General features: G+C 42.1%; 2 protein-coding genes across 2 annotated transcripts; both read right to left on the bottom strand.

Annotated features, from left to right (window-relative positions):
• On the bottom strand, positions 1-12,637 carry glud1b (glutamate dehydrogenase 1b). The gene is made up of 13 exons (XM_053413248.1): positions 12,105-12,637; positions 8,226-8,306; positions 7,875-7,930; positions 7,248-7,311; positions 6,150-6,244; positions 4,310-4,489; positions 2,621-2,758; positions 2,360-2,497; positions 2,193-2,273; positions 1,889-2,012; positions 1,664-1,755; positions 1,256-1,318; positions 1-1,052 (listed from the first exon to the last, which is right to left on the bottom strand). The coding sequence occupies exons 1-13, from the start codon at positions 12,499-12,501 to the stop codon at positions 933-935; spliced, it is 1,629 nt and encodes a 542-aa protein (XP_053269223.1). The 5' UTR covers positions 12,502-12,637; the 3' UTR covers positions 1-932.
• A 7,268-nt stretch (positions 12,638-19,905) lies between these two features.
• epas1a (endothelial PAS domain protein 1a) lies at positions 19,906-25,094 on the bottom strand. The gene is made up of 9 exons (XM_053413247.1): positions 24,711-25,094; positions 22,920-23,086; positions 22,266-22,507; positions 22,011-22,095; positions 21,821-21,921; positions 21,530-21,693; positions 20,813-20,919; positions 20,556-20,724; positions 19,906-20,376 (listed from the first exon to the last, which is right to left on the bottom strand). Exons 1-9 carry the CDS (start codon positions 24,734-24,736, stop codon positions 20,313-20,315), a joined length of 1,125 nt encoding a protein of 374 aa, XP_053269222.1. The 5' UTR covers positions 24,737-25,094; the 3' UTR covers positions 19,906-20,312.
• Between the last annotated feature and the right edge of the window lie 104 nt (positions 25,095-25,198).

Below are 25,198 nucleotides of genomic sequence, written 5' to 3'. Positions count from 1 at the left end.
TATTGTTCCGAACATTTTATTGGTTTCCACAAAATGAATAAAAATAAAAAATAATTTCCTCCAGAATGGTTTGTATGTTGAGGAACTGGACGGTTAAAATTGAGAAAAAATTAAAATGAAAGCCGGGATCAGGCGATCACAGTGACACCTCGCCTCCCACCCTGATCCTTTCTTGGCGAGTGGAGGAATAAGGGAGAAGCTGCTTTTATAGATTAGAGCAAGCGGCGGGAACAGGAGGAAGAAGAAAGGGACAAGGAGATGGGGGAGAGCATCTTTTTAATCTTGAAAAGGTAAAAACTACAGCAGAAAAATACTACATCATTGTTGGGAATCCTGAACCTTGGCAACTTCACCTCTAACCTTTACACCTCAAAACAGTGAGACGACAAACTGAAGGGTAATAAACTCTATTCTCTTATTCACATGAAGTTACATCTGAATCCCTTTTTATTAAAGTAAAACTGCTCATTCTCAGAACAGACATCTATCTGAAATAAGGCATCTGTAGTGATGACGACTGAAACAGGAGGGTCACACATGCGTTCAGCGATTACAAAAAAATAAAGGGGCGCTTTGAACATGGCTGCCTTACAACAATACCATTAACATGTATACGGGGTCTGAGGGAGGGATGGGGTTTTCCATTCTCTCTCAGGACGGAGCACTATCTGCATTTTCCTCAACAAAAGCAAAACAGGATTTGACAAGATTCAAGCAGGGATAAAGATTCAGTATATTTGCGGCACAAAGATCACAGGGTAAATACCAGGCTGGCCAATGTGTCGCTGCGCAAGTGTGGGAGAGAAAGAGCCAAAGCGCAGGCGTAAACAGCGATATGTTCTGAAGGCTGTGTGATGGATGGAAAATGCCAGGAGAGGCTGATCAATAGCAGGCGGGTAGAGGGGGAGGAGGTGCGGGTGGTGATTGGCAGTTTATGTGAAGGTGAGCCCCGCCTCGTTGTAGACTTTGAAGACTTTCTCGATGGCGTTGACGTATGCAGCCGTCCGCAGGTCCAGACCCAGGTTGTGCTTGCTTGCCGTGCGCATGATTTGCTGAAAAGGCAGGAGACATTTTTATTAAGAACTACATATCACAACAGGCCCTGAATATCTCAAAGACAGAATCAATTATCATGACCTGATCACAGAGGAGAAAAAGGAAAAAGAACCACGCACATTTGAAGATCCCTGATATGGAAGTGTAATGTCTCATATCAGTTTACCAAACTAAAGATGGCAGCTGTGGGTTCACTTACCCGAGCAGATCTCTCCATGGTGTAGGCCAATCCAGAGTGAACGATGTCCTTCTCAGAGGCACCCTGCAGAGACAAATGAGTGTTAAACACACGGTCAGTCTTAGACTTTTAAATCTCTTATGAACCTTTGCGTAGCATGAGATTCTCCTCTCAGGTCTCCTCACTATCCCACAGACCACATTACAAGCTAAATAGGGCCGAGCCTTTGCAGTCTGGACCTCGAAGCTCTTGAACAACTTGCACAAGGATATTAAGTCGTCTGAGTCTGTGTCATCTTTCAAGTCTCTTCTTAAACTTATTTCTACTGAAAAGCGTTTCCTGATGCGATCAGAGCTAGCGATCCAAATTATTGAACTGTTCTGTTTATTGATCATTTATGCTATATAAAATACAGTAGATGTTACTCACAGCGACTCTGGCCTGGAAGTCAGCAGTGGGTACGACGGGAATGGGTCCCCCCTGTTTGCCAAACTTCCTCTCCAAACTCTCCTGCACAGACACTATAAGAGAGAACATGGGAGAGGGAAACAAGATATCAGAAGACTATTTGGTTTCTTCATGCTGTATTCTCAAAGCTTATTTCAGCTGTCGGTAGATTGTGCAGGAATTACAAAGCAGTCGTCTTGTACTCACTGAGCAGGTGGTAGTTTGAGTCCCTCTCATATTTGAAGGTCAGTCTTCCATAGCTGACATGGTTAAGATTCTTCAGCCACTCGAAATAAGACACCGTCACACCACCAGCATTCAGGTACATGTCCTGTAGAGTAAAACAACACTCACTCAGATGGATCTGCCTGTTAATAATACTTTTTTATTCTGACTAACAAAGACACTGAAATTAACACTTAACGTTATTCATTTTACAAGTAAAACAAAACAGATGAGAAGAACAAAGACTCAAGGAAGTGTAAAAACAGTGTAGAAATGTTCTACTTACAGGGATAACCATGACGTTATTCTCTAGGAAGATCTTGTCGGCCTCTGGGGTGGTGGGACCGTTGGCACCCTCAGCAATGATCTACACCAAACAAACGGAACTTAAGATGACTGCACTCTTATCAATCCACATAATGATTTGAGGTGTAGATCAAAATTATTCTTTGCCTTGGCCTTGATTCTGCGGGCATTATTCCGGTTGAGCTGCTTTTCTCCAGCAGCAGGGATCAGGATGTGGCAGTCGGCTTCCAAAATGCTCCCTTCGTAGGGTTTGGCTCCTGGGAAGCCCACAATGGTGCCATGTTGCTGCAGAGACACACAGAAAAAGGAGGATAAATATAATGTTTATTTCCAAAAGAAGAAATGCAAACTGACAGAAATACTGTTTAATGAGAATGAATCAGTGAGACACAAAAACTTTGCTGGTACCAGTTTGTAGTCCTCCAGCTGCTTGGGGTCGATGCCTTCTGCGTTGTAGATGGCTCCATCGATCTCACCGATACCCACACACTTGGCCCCAAACCTGTGCAGGTACCTCATGGAGTGAAGACCCACATTACCAAAGCCCTGTGAAAAGTCACGGCAAGAAGGTTATCATTAAGTTGTATAAATAGTAAACATACTGTATATATAAATTATACAAATTTTCTTCAACCATAAAGTATAGCTCAGCTCCAAGTAACTATAGCCTCTGGTGCCACCTTGTGGCCTGCTAAGGTTATAACACCACCATCATCATCTGCTGTAATATGAGCTAAAAGGAGACGTCAGACAAGTTGGGTATGTTTGATTATGTTGGCTAGAAATGGAGACAGGATAGATACAATAAAAACACAGGATGTTTCGGGGTCAGTGAACTGGCTGTAATGTAAAATGTGTCATCATTAAAAGTACATCAGTGCTGGAGCCAGCTGATTAAATCAGATAGGATGGTGGGTAGGTGATATGGATATTCATATACTGTATATAAATGCCCTCATTTTTATTAACATTTCTACACAGCATCACAGGAAAACAGAGAGTCTAAGGACTGACTTCATGGTTGATTCAAAAAATATATATATATAAAACTAAATAAATCAAGTCGGTAGGAGCAAGAACAAGATCTGCTATGTCCTCTCTTACGAATATATCGCTTAGCAAATCTAATCTCAGCACAACGTAATCCACACATACACACACGCACACAGAGAGGGATAAGCTGAACTTTCGTCATGATTCATCTGTTGTTGCCGCCTCTTCACCTCCTCGGTCCCCCCCCACCCCCATCATCACTCGAATACCCTCTCCACAAACCTAATTGTTTTATAACTGCTGACAATCTGTATAAAACAAAGAAATAATAATTCCATGTGCAAACAAGTATAAGCACAGCCTCTTTTAAGTGTGAGAAGGTTACACAGGGTGCATCCCTCCTGACAGACACACACCATACAGAGACGTCAATCAAGTGTGTCAGATTATAGTTTTTGTCATGGAAAAGTGGTAAATAAAGTATGCGAGGAAAGCCGAGGAGGCCGATGTCGAGAGGTTGCCATTTGTCAGAGTGTCTTTGTGTCCATCACAAGCGAGGTGAGGCCATGTGACGAGTGGAAGTGAAACTGCTGCTTCTCTTCTTAAATACGTACTGTTTAAAATGGTACACTGAGAGAAAGAAAGCCCTTCCCATGGTTCTTTGTAACTCACCTTTGTTTCTTTCTAACGCTTTCTAAGATTTTTCCATTTTGTCGCGTTATGCGAAATAAATGTTCGTGATCTGAGCATTCCACTGATTACATTTATTCCTTCACACAAAGACCCGAAAAATATCAATATAAAAATATAATTTGTTATGCTCGACAAGCAGGAATAATTGAGCCAGAGCAGTCTTACTTCCTTTGAATCATTTCCCATTAACAAAGAAGGGAAACTCCTTCAGTTCCCTGCCGCTGCTTGGTGTGAGGAGATCAGGGCCAGAGTAGAACAGATGGCACAGCTCTGATTGAGACGCAGCTCTAAAGCCCCCTCATTGTGCTTTCAAATGAAATCTTATCCCCTGCAGTATTGGCGGTACATCTCCTCTTGAGCTAAATGTTTCCACTGTCATCAAACCACACATGAAGGCGTTAGTTTGTGTACCTGGATGACGAAGGTCTTGTCCTGGACGCCAGGGGTCAGACCAACCATGCTCATGTAGGAAGCCTCATTCATGAAGTTCTCGATACCATGGAAAACTCCACGGCCAGTGGCTGAGATACGTCCGTGGATTCCTCCCTGGCTGATTGGTTTTCCTGTCACACATGCGTGAGCGTTGATGTCCTGTAAACACGGGCGAGGAAGGTCAGAAGACAAACATCATAGACTAGAAAATTATGTAAACAGCACGAGTATAGTTACCATGTTCTTAAAGACTCATTTTGTGTGTTCCAGTGAGCCAAAGCAAGTTTTTAATGCTTCCACTCATTCTAAATTTAATATGAATTCTTGAATCTAGTCAGATTTTTTAAAAAAGCATGTGGTGGCCACGTTGGCATGCATATACTAAGAGGTTGAGCAGTGCCAGTTCCAGACTATGGTTGAAAGAACATCAGCGCACCCCACTCGTTACCCATAATCCTCTGCACTCAGATAACCAGAGCAGGAGTGTGTCACACACTCTTAAGTCCTGCCAGGGGTATCTGGAACAGAAGTCACTGTGACTGTATACGGTGAAAGTAGATTTAAGAACTAGAGTGGAAAGGGGAATCAAGTGTCAATGAGAAAGGAATGGGACTTAATATTTTAATAACATGGATATGCAAGAGTGCTTGATGTATATTAATTATAGATCATGAAACCCTATATCGGATTGTGGGTTCATAAAATTAAAACAATACATTTAGTAGCCATTGAGGAACCTGTTTAAAAGATAGATTCCAGCAAAACCCCTATTCTTGGTCGACTCACTGGTTACCAAAAAAGGCAAATAAAATGAATGAGCGCAGGAAAAAATTAGCACTATTTTTATGAAGAGGACCAATGATACATCGGATTCTACATAAGGGAGGGACCAACTTGAGCTGTGCATAAAGGCAACCTCTGAAAGGCTTCCGCTAACAGACACTGTTGTTGCAGGGTTGGGTAACAACCATTAATAATAAGTATCATCCATCATTGATGACATGTCAGAAGAATGAAGAGTTGTGGCCAGAAAGCCATTCTGTGACTTTTGTTTACCCTCGTTCAGAGTAGGACAGAGAGAGTTCTTCAATTCATGTTATATTAACTGGATTTTCTGCTATGACTGTTCATGTGTGGCCTCCACTTTCTCCTATAATTAAAATATCTATAACTGAACCTACATGCTTTCATATTTCATTGGTAGTCCCCATCTTTTCATTTTGTAAACTGGATCACTTTCCTTCCATATGAAGATAGGGGCCAAACTTATAACTAGTCTGTTGCTCGTTCAACACATCAGAATGGAATTAGCCTACAAAGTTACCAGTCTGATGGTTTGCGTGAGTTTGGCCTGGAGTTAAATTCCTGCCCAGAATTATTGTTTCAGTCCAGCCCTGGTAGTGTCATTTGGATTCTCATAACACTGCAGTTGGCTTTATCATGTTCGAGTTTTTGAGAATTATAACATGTGGCAGTTGGATGAAACTTTTAACAGCTGCTATAAGCATATGAACATTCTGATAATACACACACACACGTGGGTAAATATTTCCTATCTCTTATCAAATAACACCAGTTTGACAGGTTTGGATAGCATAAGGATTAACCGATAACACACAGAGAAACACACAGGCCTCTGCCTGCTAAGCTGACTTCAAGAGAGCAGGAATGTCTCCCTAATGGGAAGGGAGAGGCAGGAAACCACTGTTCATGGTTTACATGTGAGTCACTCCTTGTTTTTCCATTTGGCCCATTTTCCGATTCGTACCAAAAGAACCAGCCGAAGCACACATTTCTATTTGTATGTCTGAGAACTCACAGTGTGTGCAATGGTGTTCGCGTATGTGTCGGCAATCCAGGACATTTCCCTCTCTCCTGTGCTCATGTCCGGGGCAGGGACATCGATGCCAGGTCCTGGTGAACAGAGATTGTGTAGGAGAGGAAAAGAGGGTACAAGAAGGGAGAGCATTGTAAAGTGTGCCAGCGACTATGTACCTCTGCAGATCCTAACAAATTTGAATAAACGTTGTCCTTGACAGCACAGTATTGGATGACAGAAACATGAAGCACAAGACATTGTGTCATACTGTATATACATGTGCCCTCGGGCTGGCATTCAGGAACAAGGTTCAAAAACAGAAGCAGGCATGCAGAGAGGTGGGGGAGGGGAGTACTGAGAGTAAGAAAAGGATGAGCCAATCTCTCAATAGGGGCAGTTTGACCATGTTACACTCACAGTGACACAATAGAGTAGAGAATGTGAAGTGGGTACTGCTGCACATCCAGGGTGTATGTATGAATTCACCAGTGAAGGGCCTTGTATAAAACCTCACCAAATGAAACAACTGTTTGTTTACAAGCATATAAAATATCAATATATACAAATAACAGACTGTTATATTACTCAGTGCTGTGTTTGCACAGCACACTTTATAAACACTAACTTGCATCCAGGCAGGGGTGAAGAATGTGCCCGTATGGGGGCTGTTAACCTGCTGATCTGTTTGTGTACTTAACTTAAAACTTTAACTACATTTTCCACCACGGCATACAGAATATACGCGTTTTCACTTCAGATTCTTCACCTCTTAACATCATTTTCACTGTGAAACTCGATCTCAATCCCTTTTCTTTCTTGTGACACCACTATTGTTGCTCTCGTCAGTTGACACGGGCACACCCTGAGCTACCCCAACCTGAATAAACAGCACTAGATGACAATAAATGTTTGCTTCTCTCAGGTAATATTCATCACTTCACCTCTTTGAATAAACAGTGACAAGGACACCTGACATTCATCTTTCAAAGCAAACAAATAAAAAGCAGTATGATAAATTATCACTCACAGAATAAATTATAAAACAATTTCTAACTTTTTGAGTACCAAGTTTTAGGATTATTGATTAAAGAATCTCACCAATGAATCCCTTCTTGGCCAGCTCAATGGTGAATCTCCTTGTAATCTTCTCCAGCTCATTATCCTACAAATGGACACACAGACAGTATAGGTCAATAAAAACACAGTGGCAGTTCCATATAAAGTAATATGGCCATCAGATATTTAGAAAGAAGCTCCAGCTATGTTGATAAGAACAGCCAATGAACTTTAAATCTGTTCATCTCAAAGTAGCAATCAATAGATGGACTAAATTCCCTATGATCAATCAAATAAAAGGCTGGGAATCCTCAATGAAAGAATGTGAACTTTGCACTTTTTATCTTCATTTACTGGCACTGCAGTTCTTCCAGGTTTTAAATTTAACTTGATCTCTCTCCATTCAATAGAGGAGAAATACAACATGAAGGGGTGAGACTCTGCAGCCCTGGCTTGTGCATTCTTGTTTGGTTGAATCATCCTCTGGGGTTTGTTTGGATGTGAGAGACACACAGTGAAACTGATCTTCCTCATATGACTGCCAGCCTCAAGATCTCCTCTTGGACTGTCTCGCTTTAAGCATAACAGCACACACACAAAACATTGCTGTAAATCTCCACATGTGCGTGTTAAGCGTAGGCGAGGAGGGATTGATATTAGAAGCCTTACAGAGTAATTCTTGGGGTTGATCTTTACTCCAGCTTTGGCTCCCCCAAACGGCACATCTGGAGGAAAAAAACAGGAACATAATGTAGATATGTTTTTGCCAACACACAAGACGATAACATACGCAGGCAGAGCTGCATTTTTAATGTGTAGTTAGAAGACGACAAAGCAAAACTAAAGATTGATTCCTATTCTCTGCTAGCATTACATGACCGATAACCTAACTTGCTGTCAAATGGTCCTGATTGCTTTTGAGCATTAAACGTAAAAGAGATGAAAGCGCAAAAAGAAATTGTAGAGATCAGGGGATAAGAGCTAAGAGGCTTTGTGGAAAGCTTAGACATCAATACCTACCGACAACGGCACACTTGTAGGTCATCAGAGAGGCCAGGGCTTTCACCTCATCCACAGACACCTCTGTACTGTAACGGATACCTGAGGAAACACACAAAGATACAGAGGGAAGTTTAAAACATGATAACCTTACAAAAAAAAAACTGGAAAAAAGGAAAATGCACAAAAAAGGGCTTTATGTGTGATCATATTCAAGTCATTCAAATGGAGTTTTGGTATTTTTACAGAACAGTATTTAAAATAAATGGCCTACACAAACACCATTACATGTGTATCTCAACAACAGAATAATACTATCAAAGACTGGACCAATGATTGCTCACAGTATGTTCTATGCAATTGCACAAGAGTACATAAACCGGTCAGAGATCACTGATTGTGTCTGACAGCCACAGTAACGGAGGTGGGCGGGTGGAGACCGAGTGAGCCAATCCCAGTCCCCCATTCTGACCCCAGCCCGCAAGCTGCAGTGATTTCTTCCTGCTGTCTTGATTTTACTGCCGTTGCAAGTGTAACATGTGTGGATCTACCCCCAGCGCAGCGTAAAAACGCGATCAAATAGCCAGCTGCCAGCCAGGCCATACCAGAACAGTTTGTGTGTCTGTGTGTGTGAGAGACTGACGGTGATACCAAATATAGTGTATCCAGAGTTAGCTTAGGCGGAGGAATCCAAGGGCAAACGCCACAAAGAGGGGACTGTAGAATCTCAATGGAGAAGAAAGCCCTGTGTGTCATTGCATGTGTTCCAACCACAAGCAAAAACACAGGAAATGCAAAATCCCACTTACTGGCATCATTTATGTGTGTGTTAACACAGTCAGAGCCTCTCATCTCGAGTCTGTTATTACTGAGATTTTGGAATAGACGAGGAAAAGATCAGACATCCTGAAAACAAAGCTTCATCTTGTAGAGTGCTGTTGTGGTTTCCCCTTCATCTTCCTCACCATTCATCCACAGATCAGCTGAGTTTCCTCAGGCTGACCGTGGAGGACAATCTCGGGCACAGTGATCAAATTAAAAGGGGGAAAAGAATAAGCCTAGCTGCCAGCCCATCCCCCACCCAACCAACCATCTAACCATGTATCCACCCAACCAACAGCCGATCCCAGCAACAAGAAATCAAAACATGTCTGTAAACACATTCCTCTGAATTGGAAGGGCAGACTTTTCTCATATAAACTGAGGCCACGCTGAAATTCAGAGTTTCCACTGGAGTCAGATGAGCTGGATTTTTTTTCACTAGACCTCACAAAATGGAGCTTTGTGAGTCAGAGCCTCTTGGCTGCATTGCTACACTCCTTTTAAAGCAATGGCTTAGATTAAGGTGTGTTTGGTAGATTGTACCTTAATAGTAATTGCTTCTTAAATACCCATTTAATCTTGTTCATTTTTCCTCAGCAAGCACATAGCGATCCTTGTGTGTATATGTGTATATAAGCGAGTTTGCCTTTATTCAAAGGTCTTTAACTTCTATAACATACCTATGCAGCTTTCACAAACTGCTGAACTTGTGTTTTCCATGTGACATGAATTTATGCCAAGAATCTATTCCACTTCTGCACAGAAAGGAGAAGGATGTTGACTAAACACATCTTGAGTGGCGTGTACTGTGGAGCAACTTGTAACAAAACTCTCCTCTTGAAGTGTGTAAACCATAAGAGATTATTTTATGCTGAATGGGCAGCTTGGACAACAATGGCTTACTGTTAAAAAGGGACAGGATGGGCTGAACAAGCTGAGGATGGCAGCTTAGGATACTAACCTCATGAGAAGCAAACAAGTAACACAAATACACGTTAACAGTGACGTTGCTTTCAACGACTGTTGGTGAGTAATGGAAGGAAATTGGATACTGAATTAACGATGCTCATGTTTAACTGGTAAGTAAATAGATGGTAATGCTAAGGCTGGCTATGCGGCACAAGCAACAATCACCTACTGTATAGCCCCAGACGCTCACTCAGTAGAAAGCAGCTGTTGCTCTATGTGGCCCTCAATGTGCACACACAGAAACAGCCTTTGCACTTTTGATCTGACCACAACTGAGGGTCTGTGCACCATATCAATGATGTTTACTGAACCACTTGAATCAATGAGCTCTGCAGTTTTTTTTTAATATGTAGCGCAAGTTAAGATAAGAGAGAAGTTGTGGTTTCACAGTGATGCATGTTTTGTTGTGTAAAAAGACAGTAACTCCAGCAAATTGCAAAATGATTTCCAATTTACTTTATAAGTTTGAATTCAAAGTTGCCACACATTCAGTGATTTGTGTGGTCAGCCATTGGAACAACTGGTTAGCTGTTCCTGTGATCTAAATTAAGCGACGCGAGACCGGAAGTAACGCGTTCTAGTAACGCTAACGCTAAATATGATTTTTAATGCCGAGCAGGGTTTTGATTTGGATAGAGCTTCGGCTTGTGGTGATACTCTGCAGTTCTCTTGCTCTCATGAAAGGTATCGTGAAGGTTTTGCTTGGTATAACAGATTTGATTGGAGTCAGATTTTTCCCTGCATTTCACACTGCTAACTGGCTGTTTAGTGTGGTGCTGCAAATTCATCAATGGGTGCACTGATGCATTAGTGATAAGTGGTTTGCTGATGTGTAATGGATACTTTCAGGGTCACGTAGATCAGGACATTCTGACTCGGCCTGTAAGACTGCGTCCTTTAAAACAATATATCGCTGTGCACGGCCCATTCAGGAAAGTGCACGTCTTCAGTCTAAATCTGCCTCCCCCCAGAATAGGCCTTTCACTCGCCACGTTACACGGCTGCAGTAGAGGGTTTGGTGGTGTTAATAACAGGCCAATGTCAGCTCCGTACCATTCAAACGTGCCCTTTGACTGCGCTGACTGAAAGGCATGCCTCTTTTCCACCGAGATAGCCTCCTCTCCACAGCCCCCTCCCCGCCTGTCACACCACTGACAAATAGGAGTTCCCGGAAACACGACCACCCCCATCCCCAAGGCTGACACACCTCCTGTCTTCCTATACAACATAGCTCCACTCCCAATTTACCCAGAGTGCACTTAAGCAGAAAACCCATAATGCTCCGGCTCTGAACCTTGAACTCTGGCCATGGAGCATAGGTCAGTGAGCATAAAGGATATTATAACATATTCTGCTTGAGCCTGACAGAAAGTATTGACAGCTCCTGCATAAAGTAGATGAGTATTTGTCTATATAATGGGGAGGATCCTAATCAGTGTAGTAGCTCTGCTTTTGGGATTTTTTTCAGCCTTCTTTGATTCCAAGGACATGTGCAATGGCTCCAACCATGTGTTCTGTGCAGCAAATGTGGGGATGCTAAATCTGGAAGTGCTCAAGGACATAACAACTGGGTTCTGCCCTTTCCATCACACCATAAATTAGATTAGAATATGCATAGACGACGTTGGTGATGACAGTAAACAGATTTGCATAGGGTCGTCCAATCCAAATCTGGAGATCAGACCAATGGATAATGAGAAAATTATGTCAAAAAGATGCATTAGTAAGTGCATTCTTAAGATTGATGGATTTAGAAGGCGATATTAAACAGGGTAATGCTAGCTTGCTGGTGGCCCCTTAGGCTAGCAAAAAACAGCCACAGGTGAGCAGGAAGGTCACTGCAAACTACCCGGAAAGTCTCAGTTTAAGCAGCCGGAGTTTATACTCGGATGTGAGGTCGGCTAGCTCCGGATAAAACCAGTGGCTGAATGTGTGTGTGTGTGTGTGTGTGTGTGTGTGTGTTGCGGTGAGCTCAAGCTGCAGCAGTTGACTTCCTTGTGTTTTGTGCCTTTAAGGGGCTAACGTTGCTGCTAACTCATGCTAAGTAGCTGGCTGAGGCTAACTAGCAGAGGGGCCAGTGTGGGGTAGGGGGTCTGCCGCAGGTCTTACCTCCTTTGCAGGGAGTCCTGTGCTGGCTGTGCTGGGCGCGGTACGCCTCGATCACCTCCCACTCTCCGTTATCCCTCCTGATGGGGAAATTCACGCTCAGGACGTGATTGCAGGGCTTGATGATGCGCAGGATGCCCCGCACACGGTGCCTCTTCTGCTCGGGGGTTTCCCTGGTCTTTATGTCCTCCACCAGCTTGTCCTCCACGATGGAGGCTCCGCGGTCAAAGAAGCCCTCGACCATGCGGAAGAAGTTGGGGTCGTCGGGCTTTTCGGCCGCGTCTGCATAGTGGCGGACCCTCATCAGGGACGCGGACGCCGGGAGAGCGGAGTCCACGCACCCCGAGGCCAGGGCGCTCCCCGCCGAGCGGGTCAGCAGCTCCCCGAAATACCGATACATGACCGGAGGTAGCTAACCGTGAAGAACTGGAGAAAACAGGGCAGCAAAGCAACCAGGACAATGAGGGTGACGACAGGAGAGAGGGGGGGGCAGAAAGAGCGACTCCTCACCGGGTCCTGTCTTCTGGCAGAGTGCGAGCGACCCGCTGCGCGTGTTTGCTTTAAAACGGTGCACGAGCCCCGGCGTGGCAGAGCGAGAGGAGGTCCGAGGCGTGCGCGTGCCCGTGCGAGGCAAGTCAATGTAGCTGACAGCGCGCGTTCCCGAGGTGTCGCCAGTGATTCTAGCATCTGGTTTATTGACCGCGCGTGCACGTCAGTTTATTAGCGAGTAAGCATATCCAAAGCACATTTAATTCCAGGAGCATTCGGTTACAAATAATGAAGTATAAATGAATTAGAATAAAAACAATTTAAAGAAGTGGAAATAAAGATAAAAAAGTATGAGATAAAATAATAGGAGGATCGGCTTAAAAAACATTAACATCCGAATTAAATGGAATAAAAACAATTAAAAGAAGTTTTTATAAAAGACAAAAATCAAATTCAATCAACCATTGTGGCTTTAGGATTTATTCTAAGTCAGAGGCCACAATTTACACAGAGGGGCCAGTTATATGTCCAGGATTGTCAGTAAGTGGCACGTCAGGAGCAAATCAGATTTCACCCACCCCTGTGCTGAGGAAATTCTGACTATCCTCACATATTACATCTGCACAATACCATTATAAGCATAGTGCCTGTCTAATTGCACACATACTCCGTTCTCTTTTCAAGCAATACTCAAGGTCTGGTTATAGATAACCAGATACTAGATGTAAATTGTAGTGTCTTTGCTCATGGACTTTCATATCTAACTCAGATGCCCCAGACAGAGTGTCACCAAACTCCAACTCTTTTGCCTATTTCATGTAAGGTAAGACGTAAGGACACAACGTAGCTTAAATGCATACTTTATGCTTAACTATCCAATAGGACGCAAACACCTTCATGTAACATAGAGAGTGACAGCAATTATAGCCTTTCCATTATTTGATGTTGGAAAGGGTGATGCAAAGTGAGGGAGAAAAATTGGGATGCCGTGTGAGACATCTTCAGACTTGGGGGGTGATAACTGCTGATGTTACACTGTTTCCATTTGTATGTTGTTCAAGCTTCGGGTCTCCTTGATACATCAAGTCTACATTAAACTCTTCTGCATAAGACATTAGCTGCTGCCTGAGTTTTCCTTTGGATTAATACATTCTAATACACAAGTGCAGTAAACAGATCGTACCTTCACGAAGGTAATTATTTAACTGCATTTGCAAACTGCCCTATACGAGTTTTCCTATGGATGTGTCCACACCATTGAAACAACAGACCCTCCTATTTGTATAATAAGACAGTTCAATTGCCATATTCAACCGTTTTAGAACTATGTGCAAACAGACATGGGTTATATTGAATTTAACAGGGTTGTTTGATCTAGCTGCTTTCCCCTGTGTGCCATTATAGATTATTACAGGGAATTGAGCAGGTAGAAAGGTAGTGCACCAGCCTGGTCATTCATTAGCCTTTGTATGGTAGAGTTTTGTACTTTGTGGCTTGATGGAAGGTCCTGCTGTTATCAGCACTTCCCTGATCAGTTTAGTGAGTGATACATCCGTAGAGAGAGAGAGAGAGAGAGAGAGAGAGAGAGAGAGAGAGAGAGAGAGATGATGAAAAGGGCCGCAGTGTATGCGTGATCAGCCACCCTCAAGAGCAACTATGATAAATGGTTGTAGTTGATCTGGCTGCGTTGATAGTCTGCAGATACCACATTTCCTATTTAGTGTGTCAGCATGATAACATTTGCTAGTAAGAAACAATTTAAAGCTGAGGCTGATTGGAAGGTCATACGCTTTGCAGGTATTTGGTCCAAAGTACTGGATTAAATGAGACATTATTTAAAACTAATATCCGTTAGTATCTGTGCAAAATGTCGTTCTGATCCATCGGCCAGACTGTAATGTATTTTACTGAATAAAGTAAAAAGTTCGATCAAGTGATATTAGGTGAAAAGTCAGACAATCACCAAAGTCAGGGATACACAACCCTGGAACCATGAATGTCTGCACAAAGTGTTCAAATGTTTCAGTCTGGATCACAGTGGTGGACTGACTGACAGACCGACACATTTCAATCCCTACACCGACCCACTAGCAAACTTTAAGCAGGTATTGAAACCAAGTCCTTTAGCAGCAAAGTGTTCTCTGCGCTGTTTAGTGCAAACAACTTATTTGCATGTATTGTCCAAATGTAGTGTGACGTGGGGCATCACTATGCACACATACAAATGCTCTGTGTGTTTGCAAATATGTGTGACCAAGTAGGAGAGCGTAATTCAGGGCAGCAGATCACACATGGTGAGCATGTGAATGAATGGGGTGTTGCTGGAGAGCATTTAGGAGACAGCTGGAACAAGGCAGACGTGCGTGTGTGTGTGTGTGTGTTCGTGTGTGTGAAAGAGAGAGTGTGGCGACAGCACTACCAGCTTGCTCGAGATAATTTTCATAAGAGGCCTGTTGATGTAGCGTAGGGGCAATGTATCATGGGTACAACCTACTGATCAGCCAATCAGCAGAGCTTTTTTTTATACTTTGCTCCCGTTGCATGCAATCCAATGTTTTCCACAAGAGCCAAGACAGTGTAACATCAATAATTAAATGCTGTTAATATCTGCTGCTATGTACTTGCCAAAGTGTGGGTCTGCAAAAATACTCTCAACAAAAACTGCCAATTTCTGTTCTGGTTACACGTTCGTGTCTGTGCATCTGCTCCCACACTCTGAGCACAGCTGAGGTACCTAAGCACGAAATCGCTCTTATGTAAAAGGTACATGGAACCATATATATATACTATACTTCACACATATAGTTTATGAAATCATTATCATCCACATGGCACAGAGAGAGGGGATAGCAGTGCTGAGCTCAGCTGATCAAAGGCCCTGACCCGGGCTTACACCCGTGGACTCTGCACAGGAGATAAGATTAGATCCAGGTACAAATACACATTTATACTTTGCTTAAACAGTGCTACAAACACATGATTGCACAATGTGAAAAGTCACTTAAGGCTCATTTAGTAGTGATTTTTTTAGAAACACATGAATATTATTAGAGTACATCCAGGTCTGGTGCAGGTTAACATGGTTGTATTGTAAAGCTGCGTGTCTCTGAACACCCTGTATTGTCTCTCTGATGTCAGGAAAGAACAATCAATAGAAACCATGTTACCCATTACAATGGGAACAGAGTCAAGGCAAAGTCTCACTGGTAGTAATGCAATAACAGGGGAGAGCTTATCACTTTGTTGTTGAAGCTGCTTTCAGGCAACCTACTCAAGGTCCTTGAGCATCACTGACTTAAAAAAGCTGATATCCACTATGAAAGCAAATTATTCTACAACAGAGCGAGAGAAAGAGAGAAGAGATATAATATCTGCATACTAGTGTGCCTGTTTGTTCTGTCCTTTTTGGGAGATAACAAGCGGCGCTAAAGATAATCGGAAGCTTTCTATACAACTGAGGCCTGTGTCACTCCTCCTCCTGAGCATACCAGCCATAAAGGGAAGAAGGTGGACACCACACAATCAGAGGCTTCAGCACAAAAAACTGCATGCAACAGAAATTTGCATCAGACTGTCTGTACACTGAACTTTGCAAGTTGCCACACAATTTAGTTTGCATTAAAAAAAAACTATCATAAAAATTTTGTTTAGTCAATGCAGTTTTTGAATTGCAGTGCTTGGCTGTGTTCAGCCACATAAATGAATAAAAAGGAGATGAGCTGAGTTTTCCAGATTAACAGAAAGTGTTTTTGTGGAAAAACTTCTGGAAGACTAATATCAATAAAAAGTGTTATTAACAACTTGGTTTTCTAATGATTCTTAATTCCCTTTTCTTACCTATACTATGCTACCATACCTCAATTTTAACTTCTCAAAACCGGCCTTATGACAACCCCTAGAAGATCAGCGGATCGATTCCAGTCTGCCCCATTCAACATGCCAAAGCGCCCTTGAACCCCAAAGCATCCTTGAACCCCAAATTGTCCCTTATCATAGAAAAAGTGCTCCACATGGATGCACTGTTGTGTGTGTGAATGGCAAAAACTGTACTGTAAAGCGCTTTGAGCGGTACACACCATTAACCCTTCTCTCCTGCTCCTTTATGTTCCTGAGCAGCTGTGGCTTAGGAGGTACAGAGGGTCGTACACTAACTTAAGGGTTGATGGTGCACCTCCAGGCTGCATTCCACAAGTGTCCTTGAACAAGATACTGAATCTAAAATAGCCCCTGAAAGCTTTTCTGACATTGTGATAGAAAAAGCTGGGTCTAGAAGCATTCTGTGGATGTGTGTATGAATGGTTGGCTGCGACATGTACTCTAAATAGATATAGTCCATTTAACATTATTTCATATTTATGTGTAAAATGTTCTTACTTATCTTATTTTATTCTATTTTATTTATTGTCGCGGGCTATAAATACACATGTTTTGTCTATAGTCGTACAGAAATCCTACACTGAGTTCTTGAGCTGGTTCTTATGAATGCGTCAGCTCGCACAAGGACGCAACCTGTTTTCTCTTGTCATGTCAAACATCAGTTAAAGGACTTCAAACTCTGCACCACAGGTCAATCTCCATCGGCTCGGTTTTTTTCCACCCACTCTCTATCCAGATACAATCTCGTTTTAATAAAACAACGGCTGCATTAATAATTAAATTACTAAACATAGAGCAATTCATTGGCCTTTGACTCATTTTATTGCCCCCCAGTATTTACCTGCACGTGTATCTTTAATTACATCATTTAAACATTCCCAACCCCTCAGTGTTTTGCTCTCTTTAACTCTGCCACACACACTTTTTTCATTTATCATGTTTGGATTTAAATGGGTGAGCGAGCGCTGTCATGCCATTGGCTCACAGCCTGACAACACCCACCCAACCGTAGGGGTGTGACTGGGGGAGGAGTGGAGTGAACAGCAGAGAGAACATGGAGGGGAGGTGACTACAGCACGGGCCTGATGAGTCAGGTCACATGTTGTTTTCACTGAAAATGATTTGAGGAACACACTGTTGTTCCGCGCGTGTGTGTGTGTGTGTGTGTGTGTGTGTGTGTGTGTGTGTGTGTGTGTGTGTGTGTGTGAATGTTTTTTGGGAGCTGGTTGTTAGAATGAAATTGAGAGAAGAGAAAAAACACCCCCCTGTGACCTCCTCCCAGTCCGCCTCATACTGGGTCATACTGGAGCATTCAGGCTTCTGAGACAACTCCCGGACACAGATTCCTTCAACAACACAACTACACCAAGGTCACCTTGAAAACCGTTTGCATGGTCTAACCCCCCCTAAAAAAGAGGTTTCAAATAGAAGTTTAGAAAAATAATGCAACAGGATGAATTTCTTTTCTTAAAGCCAAGTTAATGAAGAGGATTTCTTTGAACATTTTGAACAAGTGGTTTACTTTCCCTTTCGGCCATAACTCTCAACAAGCGTCTTTTATTCCCTTTCAACAGAGCAGCGAGTTCACATTATTATATTTATTATGATCAGTAGAAATTCAAGGTCAAAGAATAAACAAGGCAATTCAAATATGAAATTAACCCCTAAAACTAAGTCAGACCGTACCGGGTCAATTTTAAATCTAAAGAGACTTAACTCTTGCTTTCTAGAAATTTCTAGAAACAAATGTACATCTGTCAATCTGTATGATTTATTTAATCATTATCATCTAGAACCACATTCAATTATTATCTAACACTTATTGCAGCTGACACGAGAGGAAGGTCATACCCTAGACAGGTTCTATCGTCTAGTGTTACACATTTAATTACCTGGATTGAAATGTTATAATTAGGATCATGTCTCAGATCAGGTCACACTATTGCAAAAATAAACACATGCCGTAAACTTTACTTTATGCAGATTTTAATGCAGATTTTTGTCAGAAATTGGTTGGATTATATTGATTTAGAGGTTAGGGCTGTCAGTATTCACCTGTCAGTTTGATTTCAGGTTTTTTGTTAAAGTTTCTGATTAGATTACAAACCAGAATTGTGCCATTTTTAAATGATTTGATGTATTATGCATTTGCACTTTTAACTGCATTTACAATGTTTTTTCCCTATGAATAAAAAGTGGTTAAAATAGTAATCCCAATTAAATTAAATCCACAGAGATCTGAATCCTGGGCTGGTTTAGACTTTTTAATTAGCTTTTGTGGGGCACATTTTCATCTGTATTTGTTTTCAAGTCCTGCAGTGACATGTTCTTTGACATATGAGATAAACCATTTGTTGTCTGATTGTTCAGAAACCCACATGTCAAGGCCTGTCTATGGAACAAGAGCAAAGGACCCTGGTGAACATCAACAAAAATCAAAATACTAGATTGTTGTTTACTGGAGTTTCTCTTCTTTAGAATTGTTTTTTCTCTGAACACCTTGGAAGTGAGTGGAGATCTAATCAGTTATTTGCCTCTAAGCCAAACTGACTGGAGGAACATGGCCGCTATATTTCACTGACAACAGTTGAACACTAGATGGAGCAAGACCTTTTCCCTGCATGCTGAAGTCTGACTGCATCAATGTGAAGGTGACAATATGAATCCACTCGGGTTCACATCCTTTCATTCAAACTGAGGTTCCTACTGAGTGACACCCAAATAAAAATCCTTACACAAAAACGATCATTAATGCACATTTATGTGAGATAGCAGAATTGACTGCATTATTAAATGTAAATATAGAACTTATGTTTCTATTAATGTAGTTACATTATTAAAGGCATTATTAGGCACAATTTACCTTTGTTTAACTCAAGTTGTGTTGTTATGTCAGTAAATACACAAGCTGTTATGACTTTTTTTGTCATAGATACTTATTGTTTGTAATGCATTTGTATTTTCAGATTGCTTTCAATTTAGTTTGAAAGTTCGTGTTTGTGCATGTGTATGCGGTGCTTGTGTGCTTGTGTGCTTGTATGTGTGTGTGTGTGTGTGTTCTTGTGTGTTTGTGTGCTTGTGTGTGTGTGTGTGTGTTCTTGTGTGTGTGTGTGCGTGTGTGCATTCAGAGGCCAAAAGGTAAAAAGTTCAAGCAGTTCCCACGAGAACTTTCCTCTTATGCGTCTAATCAGGAAGCTGTGGCTTTGACTTGTGTCTGCTCACATCTCATCATCAGCAGAATATATATCACCCCATATATACTCAGTGTGTGTGTGTGTGTGTGTGTGTGTGTGTACATGCATGCATGTGTCTATGTGTGTGTCTACTGCTCAATGTGTCTGGGTCTCACAGTCAGATGTCACGCACCGTGTCAGGTGGCCCAGGAGGAAACCTCAGAGGAAGTAGGGTCAGGCCCAGGGCGGTCAGTAAAAAGTCAAACTGCCTGTTTCAGCTCCACTTTAATCACAGTCTGCACCTTTAACTTTCACTTTCTCTTTGCGGAAGACAGATGTCGTGCGAATGCAACTCTTATGCAAAACAGTTTGAGTAGTAAAAAGTCCAAAAAAAAGTCGCTCACTGCAATACCAAAACTACAAACCACTAAGAATAAGTCGTTTTCTCAGGTTCTGTTGAAGCGTCTGGTGGAAACCAAATACTCAGCTTGTTCAAATATTTCCGGCGATGTGCAAATCAAAAATTGCAAAGTGAGAAATATCAGAAGACAGCAGCTCAGTTCGAGGGAGAAACTCTTATATTTGATCAAAGCTAGCTCGATGGAGATCATTTGACGGAAGGAAGTATACGAGCCGATTGTTGTTCTTCTACAGGTCGACTGTTAATACATTTTCAGCTGTGATATCTGTTGATAGTCTGGTCCAAAGAGAGCTGCAGGGACGGCTCCTCCACTCCACTGTAAGACACAAGAGAAATCACAGTTCACATCTTACCCCTGACCCTAACCAGGACCTCAGGAATGAAGTTTTGCCTCATAAGGGCCTTGTTCCCAATTAGGGCCCCAGTCCTGACAAGATAAGTATTTCCTCTGGACTGGGTCCCAGAGAGGACACAAAAACTAGATTACACACTTACCTGAGGATGTAGGTAACACAGATGATGCAGAGGGGCTGGTACGAGCGGGGCCTGGACTTGGAGGCTCGGACACTGGGGATGACGGCGCAGTGACTCTCCACCCAGACGTAACCCCCACCCCTCACCAGCATCCTGTACTGACCGCTGACGGACTGACTCTTAAAACACACTGCGGCAGGACAGAGGTGCAAGTCAAATAGTAGGCGTGCAACGTGTTTGTGTGTTTTTTGTTTTGGTTTGTGTGCATCAATACTCACGGTTCAGGTGATTCTTGGTCAGACAGTTTGTGTCCAGTGTGTGACAGAAATCGTAAATGGAACGACCGAGCAGCTCGACAGGACTGTAGCCTAAAAGCAGAGTCACTCTGCACAAACACAAAAGCACAAAGCAATAACAATTATGAATCTATTCCACTAAATACTCGCTTTAAAGAATTAGTCTAATGATTCAAATGCAGTTTCTTTTACTTATTCAGCAGCAGCCTTAGTTCTGAATGATTTTTTTGCTTGAATTACACTTGTGATCCTCAGAGAAGCCACAGTATGTCATGTTTACAGTTTACTGAGAAAAATTCAACCTCAAAGTTCCTTACAATAATACCTCAATACTTCATGCAACTTGTAGTCATCAGTTATTAGTAATTAAAATGTCTGTGGAATCCACTCAGCTGCAGAAAGTCTCCTACGGTTTGCATTGAAACTTGAAACTAAAATCTAAAATATATGTGCAGCACAGATGCCGAATAAAAAGTGACAAGCCTTGTGTCAAAGAATTTCTAATTAATTACATTATGTGGAAAAATGGCACCTCCTCTTTCACAAGTCATTCAGTTTTCAGAGAGCTCCTTCTATCTTTTTACATATTATAACATCAGTAATTTATGTTATATTTGAACAGGGGAAATACTAAAGACTGACCGTTTAAATAAATACTTAAATGCTTGTATATAGTGTAGATGTGTCCGTGTGACTCACCTCTGGTCACAGTGTGTGAACCTCATGTCCATGCTGTGCTGGCTGGTGAAGGTGTGTGTGCTGAGGAGTGTGTGAGACAGGGGCAGAGGTCGGCAGGTGAGCAGCAGGCAGGACCCCGCGGAGGGAGCTGAACACAGCCTCACTCGACCCTGACAGTGCAGAACCTATAAAGCCACACAGTTTTATTTAGGCAATCAGATGATAAAGACCATCAGATACGCTTTGTGATGTTCAAGAGTCCCAGGTAGAGGGACATAAAGGGAAAGTCCTTTGTGGCAGTTTCTCACCAACCTTCCACGTCGCTGATTTGAGGTTGGCGCTTCTTCCTCTTTGGGTCAGAGTGCTTTTTATCCTCAGGACGAAGGTCCTCGTGGCAGCGCACCAAAGTCCCTCTAAAAAACAGGCAATTTACAGGGCTATACAATTTAAATCTGCAAAAAATAACACTCTTGATCCCACACACACACACACACACACACACCTGACATCAGCTGTAGATTAGATCTGATTTCTTCACGGTCAGAGGGGTGGATAAAGTCGAAAATATTGTGTCCCATCAACTCGGTCTGTCAGAAAACATAACGTACACGTTAATCTTAAAATCCAGATTCCTAAATGTAAACCAGAGCAAGATTCACATAGACATTTAAATTGTATTACAGGCGCACATGTGTGTGTGTGTGTGTGTGTGTGTGTGTGTGTGTGTGTGTGTGTGTGTGTGTGTGTGAGTGTGTACCTGTGTCAAGCCCATGTATTTGCTGACATTGTCTGACAGGTAGACCATGTCTCCCTCAGAGGATAAAACCATCAGAAATCCCTCCAGGATGCTCAGATGCAGATGTGTCTCCCCCAAGGCCTCGGCTTCCTCCGTCTCTTTCTCACCGTGGTCTCGTCTTCCGTCACACACTTCCTCTCCACCTTCCAACACGTCTCCATATTTTACACTCTGACTGGTCTCTGCCTCTGTCGCAGAGTTCACTGAGGGTCAGGGACAGAAGATAAAAGAAATGGAGGGATATAGTTGATTCTGCTGTGAACATTTTGTTCATTTCATGGGAAATGTTTCTGTTCTGTTCTACAGTGGGTTTGTGTTTATGGGGAACTGTGCACAAAGGATGTGGTGTGTGTGTGTGCGTGTGTAGTCCAGGTGCTATTACACATATTATACAGCTTACATCAACAACCTGATGTTATCACCTAGTGGAAAATGTCTGGTTCATCCAAAGCAGAAGTTCTGCAGAGAAGCATTGTTACTAAAGCCGATATTCAAAACATTATTTTTCGTTAGGATGTTTGTTCACTAAACTCGTATGTATAATTAAAAGAACAATGGTTTTTGGTCGGTGTTGTATGAGGGATGGTGTTAAATGTCTGTGATGACTTGTGTTACCTTTGAGCAGTGCGTGCATGCGTATGTAGCTGAGGGTGAGGCGGATGACAGAGGGCTTGTCCAGGTTGGCTCGGACCGAGGGTTGGAGAGGCAGCAGCCGAGATAAATCTCCAAACACCTCAGACTCCACTTGACGTCTCTTTCTGGCCGCCTCACGGCTGATCGCCCTGCACACAGGTATGTTTATAATACTTAACAATAATTGTAATAATAATAATACAAATGTGTGTTTAGGTTCAGGTACTGACACCGTGTGTGTGTGTGAGTGAGGTGTCATTTCATTGCTAAATCATTGTTACTGTGAATAATCTTGCTGTTAATCTCCATATTCAAATGTACAGTTTAAGTTAAAGTGGGAATTTAACTGACACGCAGTGTTATACGCCATCTCTCTATCTATAGACCTAGTGTGAATGCTTGAGGCATACATCAGTGGTGCTAGTTGGTTTACTGCCAAAGAAAATAAAAAGTGTACTGAGTTGTATTCGAACATTTTATTGCAAGCTACCTTCACAAATCTATAAACTATTGAATTATACAAAGACGCTTTGATTAAACATTTCACCTTGGTTTTCGCTAGCTCTTAACGCAGGATTGGAGTTGTTTGTTTCTCCATGTTGTTGTGATGACACTCATCTCAATTTGAAGTTGATCTGATGTAAGCCCTGGTACAAGTACCTCAAAGTAAAAATATGTGACTTTTTAGTTTGTCTGGTCATGATACACATGTGTATCGATTTTTGTGAAGATCGGTCAATGTGAACATGTTCCCTTGCATGTTGGTAAGAATGATTTATAATATATAATAATAATAATCCTTAAAATTTCAATAGGGCCTCATTTTCTGTCAGTGCCTGTCAGTCATCGGGCCCTTACAAATTAAATTAAATTAAATTAAATTGACTGTTTCCTATGTAAGGCAAACAATAGGAAACAGTAAAAAAAAAATGAAAAAAATATGAATATGTATGAATATATTAGGCTTAAGTGAGCTACAATAAATCACTGCATAGCACGTGTTATTATATGAATATAGTGAGACCGTGACACTGTTTGGGCTGATTAAGGAATTGTTATGATCCCAGTTTGAATTATGAATTCACTTTTCATTGCACAGAGCACAACTTAAAATACTAAATGTAATTGAGACATGTAATTATTTTATACAGTTATTACAAAAGATTTAATGACATTCCAAAGAGAGTATTGGCGAAATGGCAGAAGACTCGACGTATTGACTTGATGACTTATTACCACTAAAGTACTAAGTAATAATTCCGTTAAGTCAAAACTCACATTTCTGTACTTTTTCAGATTTTTTTACTGTGCATTTTTTTAGTTTCTCCGGCATATCTCCAAAACTTCAACTTTGCAGGAACTTGGATGAGTCATATTTCAGTTTGATGACAGTGACAATTTGAGAATTTCTCAACATGTAGGGAAGCACATTATGCTTCAGTACGGAAACTCCATTCAAAGGTTATCATCAGGTTTCAAAAAACATTATGCTGCTGAGAGTTTTTATTTATTTGTTAAAATATTTATGTAGTCTTGCTTTGATTCGTTTTTTCCACAACAGATGAACTAGTTGGGGAGACGAGCACCGCACTGTAGTTATCGTTAAAGTTCAAGTATATTCACACGTGTGGTTACACCATCTTTGGCCTCACCACTTAGTCACAGACCAAACCAGCACAGAAACAGGTCAATTAAACGTGCAAATTACCATATTTTCAAAAACACCGACTCGAAGATGATTAAAAAAAATATCTGTGCACATGCAGCTTTTACCTTCTCTTCTCCTTGTCGGCCGTCATCGTGTCCAACAACTGGCGCCTCTATCCAGCGTCATGGTGAACCTCGGCTCAGGAGATAAAAAAACATGGTGGCAGCAGGAGTTCACAGCACGGCGGGGAACCTCGCCACTCCAGTTTGCATCATCACAGGCAGTGTAATTAATCAGAGAGGCAATTAGTGGCGAGGCAAATGTCACGAGGCAAGTGGTCCCCCGCAGCAGAGATGACTTAATCAGACTCAGCCAGTGTCTCCTCTCCCTCCTCTGCATGTGCATCACCTACAGGCCTCCACAAGCGAGCTCACTGATAGGTCAGCTGGCCAGGAAAAGCATCATCCTCCCCCTCCACTTCCTCCTCTCCACCCCCTACCCTCTTCTTCTTCTTCTTCTCTTTCACAAACTTTCAAGCATCACACAGACGACTGAGGATGGATAAAAAGCAAAATACGACAAAAAGAGGCAGGAAGAGACGACACGGAGAGGT

This window comes from Pleuronectes platessa, chromosome 21, assembly GCF_947347685.1.
Source record: "Pleuronectes platessa chromosome 21, fPlePla1.1, whole genome shotgun sequence".
In the NCBI taxonomy this organism is placed as follows: Eukaryota; Metazoa; Chordata; class Actinopteri; order Pleuronectiformes; family Pleuronectidae; genus Pleuronectes; species Pleuronectes platessa.
This window is presented reverse-complemented; position numbering and strand designations above follow the sequence as displayed.

Bases quoted from the DNA above. Each gene is read 5' to 3' on its own strand.
- glud1b (XM_053413248.1), bottom strand. From the start codon at position 12,501: ATGTATCGGTATTTCGGGGAGCTGCTGACCCGCTCGGCGGGGAGCGCC. The intron at 7,312-7,874 runs GTAAGGCTTCTA...GTCCATTTGTAG, and splicing joins TCAACCCCAAGAATTACTCT to GATAATGAGCTGGAGAAGAT. The intron at 2,759-4,309 runs GTACACAAACTA...GACTTTTCACAG, and splicing joins ACAAGACCTTCGTCATCCAG to GGCTTTGGTAATGTGGGTCT.
- epas1a (XM_053413247.1), bottom strand. From the start codon at position 24,736: ATGACGGCCGACAAGGAGAAGAGAAG. The intron at 21,694-21,820 runs GTTGGTGAGAAA...GTGGCTTTATAG, and splicing joins TCAAATCAGCGACGTGGAAG to GTTCTGCACTGTCAGGGTCG. The intron at 20,377-20,555 runs GTAAGTGTGTAA...TGTGTCTTACAG, and splicing joins TGTGTTACCTACATCCTCAG to TGGAGTGGAGGAGCCGTCCC.